The sequence below is a fragment of the Telopea speciosissima genome, chromosome 8 (assembly GCF_018873765.1).
Source record: "Telopea speciosissima isolate NSW1024214 ecotype Mountain lineage chromosome 8, Tspe_v1, whole genome shotgun sequence".
In the NCBI taxonomy this organism is placed as follows: domain Eukaryota; kingdom Viridiplantae; phylum Streptophyta; class Magnoliopsida; order Proteales; family Proteaceae; genus Telopea; species Telopea speciosissima.
Genome location: NC_057923.1, coordinates 12,171,344 through 12,179,810, shown reverse-complemented (window position 1 = coordinate 12,179,810; position 8,467 = coordinate 12,171,344). Strand labels below are relative to the sequence as shown.

Genomic DNA, 8,467 nt, shown 5'->3' with positions numbered 1-8,467 from the left:
TTCTGTGGCTGCATTCCTCATTCCTCATTCCTCATGTGTATATATTCTAAGATAAATGAGAATTTTTGCTATTGTGTTTAATAAATAATCCCAACCAATTATCACAAAAAAAGAAAGTACAAAAAATAATAAAGTATAATTAATACAAGAAGAATTAAATTTGGGGGAAAAGAGAATGAAAGATTTAAAACCTATCTTTATCAAACAGTTTTAGTCATAAATTTTAGTTGCTCTCTATTTAAACCCAACTAAGTACTACTCCTCCATTCACTCCACTATCTATTCTTCACTGCCTCGATCTCCTTCTTTCTATCTCTGCCGCCCTCTCTCTCTCTCTCTCTCTACCACACATACACATAGAAATGAGTGGTTTTGGTCTTAAAAGCTTCACATTCTTCCTTCTCATATGCTTCCTTGTTTGGTGTTCTAGCCTTGAGCTTTGCAATGCTAGAAGAGGCAAGCATTGGAGGCAAAGCAAGGATGCCTCAGCTTCTCTTTATGAGAAGAAAATTAAGAGCCATGGTAGTATTAGTAGCCATTACCAACATGGAATCCATGGAGGCACAAGTAAGCAGCCGAAATTATCAAAACCCACAAAGCCAAAATCTCCATCGCCACCACAAAAAGGACGTACTCCGGCACTACCACCACCATCACCACCACCGGCGAAAGGATACAATGGCGACCGTTCTACCGTCTTTAACGTTTTAGATTTCGGTGCTAAAGGAGATGGAAACACAGAGGACACAAAGGTGATGATCTCTTTCTTCTTTCATTGTTATTCACTTAAGCTCAGAATTGATAGCAGAGATAATTCTGGTCTAAGAGAATGCCATTTCATTTTCCATAAGTTAAGGGTAATTTGGTCAAAATAGTCCCTTTAACAGAATTCCTTATAATCACGAGGTAGTTGTTAGCAGTTGAAAGTTGAAGCCAACGACCCAAAAACCGCATTTGCCGAGCTAGTTGTTTTTGTTTTTTGGGGTAATAGCTTGTCGAGATAGTTGTAAGTTGTCCGTTGCTATTGTCTATATATGCTAGAGGAAAAGTTAGGTGTATAAGCTCTAATACACGATATAATAGATCTAAGAGCTCTCCTAAAATAAAGAGTACGGAGACGACAAGCAGGATCCGAACCATCACGTACCCCCACATGGAGTGGATCCCATCTCAACAGTTGTGAGTCGTTCTCCTACGTGACCCCGTGAGTCCAACTCAAAGTAAAATTGACAACCAAGATCAGATGGGGCCCACTGAAAAATTATATTATCGTTGTTGCAGTTTGGTCAAGATTCGAAGAATATATGCAAATTCTCTTCCTTTTATAAACTACCAGATAAGGCAATTATTAGAAGCAGTTAATCATTAAAAAGAGAATTAGTTTTTTTTTTTTTTTTTTTTTTTTTTCAATGATAAGAAAGAGATAACTGTAGTTATTGATGTCGTGAAATTTTTTTGTTCTCTGTTTTTGATTCTGCAACACAGGCATTCGAAGCTGCATGGGCAGCTGCTTGTAAGGTGGAGGCATCAACGGTCATGGTGCCATCAGATTTCGTCTTCTTTGTAGGACCCATTTCATTCTCAGGCCCATACTGTCAACCAAACATTGTTTTTCAGGTGAGTTGCAGTATATCATCCATTGCAAAGTAGTAGAATCGGAAACGGTATCGCCGATTCTGGATTGAATCGGTTAACAATGCCTGATTTCGAATATTCTGATCTGCCATTGATGTCCAATTCAAGATTGGTGATCAACATCAAACATGAAGCAACAACCTCACCTTGGAGCTCTAATTTTATTTGTATTTGATGATCCGCTACAGCTTGATGGTACAATAATCGCTCCTACAAGCTCCAAGGCTTGGGGTACTGGACTCTATCAATGGCTTTTATTCTCCAAGCTAAAAGGAATAACCATCCAAGGTGGGGGTATCATTGACGGCCGAGGTTCAGTCTGGTGGAAGGACGATTCATTGGATGATCCGATCGATGATGAAACGAGATTAATCATTCCAATAGACCAAGATCCAGTACATAACAACTCCCAAATTCCGGTAAATATCAATGAACCCACCAGCTCCTTAATGCACAGGGTTTCACATTGTTGAGAGAGAACTGAGAATTTGTCTGTCATCATCTTTGCAGATAAGCAGCAGTGAACTTGGTGGGAAAATGCCAAATCTCAAACCAACGGTAATAACTGTTTTTTCCAGTGATCTTCCAGGGTAATATTGCATGATATATTATAGTTCATCCTCATTATGTATAGTACATATTATGATGATCAGGCATTGAGGTTCTATGGAAGTTTTGATGTGACGATCATGGGCATAATGATCCAGAACAGTCCTCAGTGCCACCTCAAGTTTGACAACTGCATTGGGGTCAAGGTATTTAACATGAGTGTCTCCTCCCCCGGAGATAGCCTCAACACCGACGGAATCCACCTGCAGAATTCAAAAGATGTGCTAATCTACAGCACCAACCTCGCTTGCGGTAATCCTATACTCATCGAAGGCTAGCTCTGTTTTTTTTTTTTTTTTTAACCATCTTCATAACCAAAGCATCAAGCACCTGAGCAATAGCTAAAAACACATAAATTATGGTAAGATTTCTTAAGAGAATAATCACAAAGAAACTACATCACGAATGCTTCAAAGTCCAACTGGTATATAATCAAACACCTGGTAACACATTATCTCCTAGAGAGTTTTTTGAGTCTCCAAAATTAAGCTTTCGTGGCCATTACTTATCGACACATGTCATGCCCAGAACCATCAATAGTCCATCCAAATTAGCCATTTAGGATTGGGTTCTGGGTCCTACACACTCGACATGGCAGTACCCTTCATTGTATTGTCTAATCTTTTCCATATTCATGTTCCAAGAACAGGAATTTGTAGCCACCGCTCCTATCCCCATCTTTTTGTCCTCTTCGACCCTTTTACAATTTTGTCTTTAAGCTACTACAATTTACTAAATAATAAAAAAAGACAGTTTTTCCTACCCCTTCCGAATAGCTCAAAGAAGCAATAAAAGAAATAGAACATCTCTTACTTCAGGGCATGTGGCTCTCAGGATCAAGTGGACCTGGAACATTTAGGACAGACCAGACTGACAGTGCTGCATTTAGTCTGAAGGTCAACCATCGATAGCAACCAGCTAACCTGTGACTTCTGAGCCTCAAGAAGTGTGTTCACAGCCAAACCAAAGTGTGGCCCTGCATTACTTTGCATGACAAATTACAAACCAATCTATACTGTTAAGAATGCCAAAGATTAAAGGAGTATATTTCTCTCCTTATCTTCAATATTGTCCGCAGGAAGGTGGAGCAAAACGGCTCGGACAGCATGTTCTCACGTGCTAACTAGCTATCCACTGTAAACTGTATACTGAAATCCACTTTGCCAACATTACCTGCCAGTGAATTGGAAGCAATCCCTTCAGATTCCAATTCGAAGGTTGATGGTACCTTCATCACAATTAGCAGAGTCATGGCTGGAATAAGAATCACCATAAATATACTATCAGAACAAATATAAAATCCAGAAAGAAAAATTACAGCTGAAAAAAAAAAAAAAAAAAATCCCAAGAGCCAAGTCAAGGAATGACCAACTTATCTGAGACATCTGTTTTAGCAAGACAAATTTCCGTAAGAAGTGAATGGTTTTCCGCTTTGAGACTCTGCTAACAAAAAACTCCTATGCATTATGCAGGAGATGATTGTATCTCCATCCAGACGGGATGCTCGAACATATACATACACAATGTTAACTGTGGTCCAGGGCATGGCATCAGCATCGGAGGTCTAGGAAAGGATAACACCAAAGCGTGTGTCTCAAACATCACTGTTCGAGATATCATGATGCACAACACAATGACTGGTGTCAGAATCAAGACATGGCAGGTAAATCTACCAAAATAACTCCCTTACAGCCTCTTATAACTGGGTGACATGTATCCATCTTTGAACTCAACCGATTCAGTGAAATTCACTGAGTTAATATAATTCAATCTAGGGGGTTGATTGTGGTTTACGTGCAATTATTGAATATGACGAATGGGTCAAAGGCTCTATATTCTTTGATTGTTTGGACCACTCTGAAAACCCCTACCAAAAACTGGAAGGAAATTTGTCCTTAAAAAGTTTTTGGTTCAAAACTTTGAAAGATATAGTGTCTTTTCCTTGCAGGGTGGGTCAGGCTCTGTACAAGGAGTACTATTCTCAAACATTCAGGTTTCTGAAGTACAGCTTCCCATTGTAATCGACCAATTCTACTGTGACAAGAGCACATGCAAGAACCAAACAGCGGCTGTGGCTCTATCAGGCATCACCTACGAGAGAATACGAGGAACATACACAGTAAAACCAGTGCATTTTGCATGCAGCGACAGTTTACCATGTACAGAAGTCACTTTAACAGCCATAGAGCTAAACCCAATCCAAGAAAAATATCATTTGTATGAACCTTACTGCTGGCAGACTTTTGGGGAGCTGAGCACACCCACAGTGCCACCAATTAGCTGTTTGCAGATTGGCAAGCCATCTAGCAACCGGATTCAATCCGATCATGATTACTGCTGAGCCTAGCTAGGATATTATAGTGTATACATATGTGTGGTTGTGTTTTGCCGACCCCTTGATACCATCATCTGTAAGCTAGAGAGCATATATTAAGAGTGATATCAGTCCCTATGGATTCTTGTTTGAAAGATTGCGTCACTTTCCAATAGGTGTATACAGGCTCTGTTATATTCCCAGAAGTCTACAGTGTAGTGTATGAGGTAGCCTAGTTCCCTTGATGGGTTTCCCCATTATCAGAGGTGCCAAGGTCATATGCTTGCTAGGTGTGTAATTGATCACAATCCCCATAAATATTATATTTCATCACTGGAGAATGCATTAGCATAATTGTTCAATCATGTGGCCACAAATAAGTATCAACAGCTCTGCTTTTTCAGGAATTTTCTCAGATAAGTAGGAGATGGCAACACCTGATGTTTCAATTTCAGAATAACATCCGATGATACGAGGTAATGAAGAGCAACACTCATGAAACACTTGCTGCAAGTATATTGGTGAGGCAGAGACCAGGAAACAAGAAATAGCACCCATAAGAAGGGAATAGCACAGAAGCATATTCATGAGTGCATTCATATTTGTGATAATCTCACACTGACCTATACAACTAAAAGAAAAGTAGAGTTCATAGTATGGAGGATCACAGCAAGATTGCAATATTTGAACCAAAAGTAGCGGGCAAAAAAAATACAAAGGTAAAATAGCAGAGTTAAGGGGGTCCAATCGTTAAGAACTCTTCCACATCTATATCTAGCTCACATTTGATTAATCATACTATCTGAGGAGGCAATGGAGTAATAAATATTGATAAAATTATAGTATGCACATGATAAAAAGAAAATATTTGTCTTTAAAATGTATCAGCATAGTTTGTGAGAAGGAAGAAATCAGATGTTCAGCAACTTTCATGCATGCAGAACACTTTTCCCTTAAAATAGCAGTCACATCAATAAAGACAAAATCAAGCAAATAAGTAGCACACGAACTCTAGGATTTACATGAGTTAACCTCCTAGATTTCAATTTCAAAACGCCACTCATACAATAAAACCATCTATCAAGGCAGCAACTTTCACTTACAACATGGTTTAAAGACTTGGCAGCAAAGATAAAAAGGTACAGCATCAACAATGGTCAATTCACAGAAGCAGGTAAGAAACTCTCACAGCAACAGAAAGAGCACCCCAAATATTCTACAAGACTGGGTTTTCTTAGACCAACATGCCCCACCAAATCGTTGGATGCTGCACTAATAAGTCTTGAACTAAGTTTGAGCATCTTTCAAGCTTTTCCATCAAAACATCTTGATTGGTTGGCAAATCAGGCACCCTGAGGACTCCTCTCATAATTTATCGACTCTGTATGCTAAATGATTCATGCAGATGAGATCCAGGACAATCCTTACCAATTTGTTTCAACTTTGGGGCATGAATAAGAAAATTATCCCAATCAAAACTTGAAGGAGTAACAAAAGCAGAGAAACCTAGTAGATGTGATACTCATACTCCTGCTACCTTATCCAAACCTTGCAGTAATTTCCTACAATATAAGAACAACCAATTAAGCTGCAATGGCAAGAGAGTGGTGCCGCCGGGGAGGGGGGTGGAATACACAGACATTCTTTATGAATTGTTATAGAAATTCAGAAATTGCACCCACAATTGTGCAATTTCTGAATTTCTATAACAATTACTATTGACAATAGCTTCCACTAACCCATCTCACTCCTGATAGCTATTTCTCAAAATATTAATGCCAACAGCTAGCAATAAACAGAAACAAAATAAATACAAAAGGGAGCTCAAAAGCTGTTAATTCCAAAATACTGCCATATGAACGAAATAAATACAAAAGGGAGCTCAAAAGCTCTTAATTGCCCTAAGTGTTGCCTTATGAACTATCATATAGAATGATTTTAAAGCCAAACCGGACTTTTGAATGTCCTGGCCTGGCTGTTGGTGGTGATGTGCCCAGTTCAACTGTCCAAAGACTATGGTGAGATACCATATATATATATATATATATATGGAAAAACTTGTAATAACCAGGGTTGGTGAAAAAACAAGTCATAACCTTACACACTTTTTTTTTTCCAACGAGGGTAAATCCTGTCATTTCACATGTCTGTTCGAAACATTTTTCAGATTTTAATAATGGCATAATGACAAGTCACTTTCAAATATTTTGAAAGCCCTTTTTATCCCCCTATAATAATAACTTTTGGGAATAAGGCGAGGCAATCTAAAGAAGGTTACAACTTCTCACTTCAGCAATTTGGTGACAACAAGATACACCCACCCTCTCTCTCTCTCTCCCTGCATAGGGGCGCAGAGAGGTCATTTCATGAGAAATAGAAGGAGGGCTGGTAAACCTTTCTGGAGGTTTTGGGTTAGAATCTGCTCATTGCATGTTACCAAATAATTAACATGGTGTACACATCTAACCACCCATGGCCTGGCAGTCCAATCATCCGCTTCAGATGATCCAAATAATCCAATCATTTGGACAGGGCAGTTCATTATCCAATCAACAGTACTCAAAGGACATCCAATCATTGGGGTGAGACAGACCACTAGGCTTGATGGGTGGCATTTGGAACTCCTTGTCCAATGGTCCCTCAAAACACTGATTCTATATAAAATATTCCTCTTCTACAACTCAGAATGATTCTAAACAGAAAAAGTTAAAAGGGAAAAAACAAGAATAGTATCTCCCAAACTTGAAGCAGTTAAATTTTTTACTTTTTCTTGCGTTAGATTTCACTATGATTGCCAACTATGACAGGAGAACTCGTAGCTGTACACCTGTACCTGACTTCCTTTCACGAGTATACACCTCCATGATCTATCTCCACATAGATTTCCCATGGAAAAGCATCGGGTAAGCTGGTCCGGACTCTGTTGTTTATATATCCAGGTCTTATTGTGTAATGCAGCTACACAACAGCAGAATTTTGTCACTAAATGCAATATGAAGATGACAATACTTATGTGTTGGGAGTATAGTCCCACATCTGTTAATTTCGGTCCTTGGTGTCTTCATATACTTGAGGAGGCATTTCCACCTAATGCCTAAGGTTTTGGGTTGTACCCTCCAACATGGTATCAGAGACTAAGTCCATTTGTTGTCCTCCCTAAGTTATCTGTCCGATCTTTGATAATAATGTCAGGAACTGGTCTCATATAATCAAGGTTCAAGAATTCGGTGCCAAGGCCGGTTTCGAACAGCCAAAAACCGAGATATACCAGGTTTCAAACATATCTCCGTCGAAACCTGGTAATTTCCCAAGCCAACTCGAAACCAAGGCTTCGAGGTCCAGAAGTTATGGTTTTGCATTGATTTTTGCAGAATTCACCGGCAAAAAAGGTTGGCTTCACTGGCAAAATCTAATTTTGGCCAATTTTTTGTGAATTTCAGTACTTCTTGGATTAAACCGAGATCAAAATTCACTCAACAACTATGTCCGAAGGGTCCTTTAGGGTGACAAAATTCAGTGTCTACATTATCCGCTCCATATCTTCTACAGTTTATTGAGAAAATATTAGAAGGCAATTTTTGAAAATAGTAGACTACATCCCTCTAAGGAGGGGAACAAAAACCAGATCCCTCTCAAAACTGAAGATCACAATTTATCTCTAGTACTGAAAGGAATTTTTATCACCTGCGGTTCCCCTGCCCGGTACGGTTCCGTAGTGCCTCTAATAAAAGGGGGATGGACCCCACCCGGGCAGTGTGTTCGGTTAGGGGGTGGAATGGTAATTTCAGCCCCACTATGAAGAACCGCACAACCGTACTCAGGGGATAAAGGTCCGTACTGAAAGATCCAGCTGTATTTCTGTTTTTTTTTCCGGTAATAAGATCCAGCTGTATTCACAACACTACATAG

General features: G+C 39.3%; 1 protein-coding gene across 1 annotated transcript; it reads left to right on the top strand.

Annotated features, from left to right (window-relative positions):
- The first annotated feature begins 275 nt into the window (after positions 1-275).
- LOC122670397 (polygalacturonase At1g48100-like) lies at positions 276-4,912 on the top strand. The gene is made up of 8 exons (XM_043867252.1): positions 276-752; positions 1,486-1,617; positions 1,824-2,054; positions 2,146-2,193; positions 2,289-2,496; positions 3,717-3,907; positions 4,193-4,662; positions 4,694-4,912. Exons 1-7 carry the CDS (start codon positions 363-365, stop codon positions 4,583-4,585), a joined length of 1,593 nt encoding a protein of 530 aa, XP_043723187.1. The 5' UTR covers positions 276-362; the 3' UTR covers positions 4,586-4,662; positions 4,694-4,912.
- Positions 4,913-8,467: the final 3,555 nt, after the last annotated feature.

Bases quoted from the DNA above. Each gene is read 5' to 3' on its own strand.
- LOC122670397 (XM_043867252.1), top strand. From the start codon at position 363: ATGAGTGGTTTTGGTCTTAAAAGCTTCACATTCTTCCTTCTCATATGC. The intron at 1,618-1,823 runs GTGAGTTGCAGT...GATCCGCTACAG, and splicing joins AACCAAACATTGTTTTTCAG to CTTGATGGTACAATAATCGC. The intron at 2,194-2,288 runs GTAATAACTGTT...TATGATGATCAG, and splicing joins TGCCAAATCTCAAACCAACG to GCATTGAGGTTCTATGGAAG.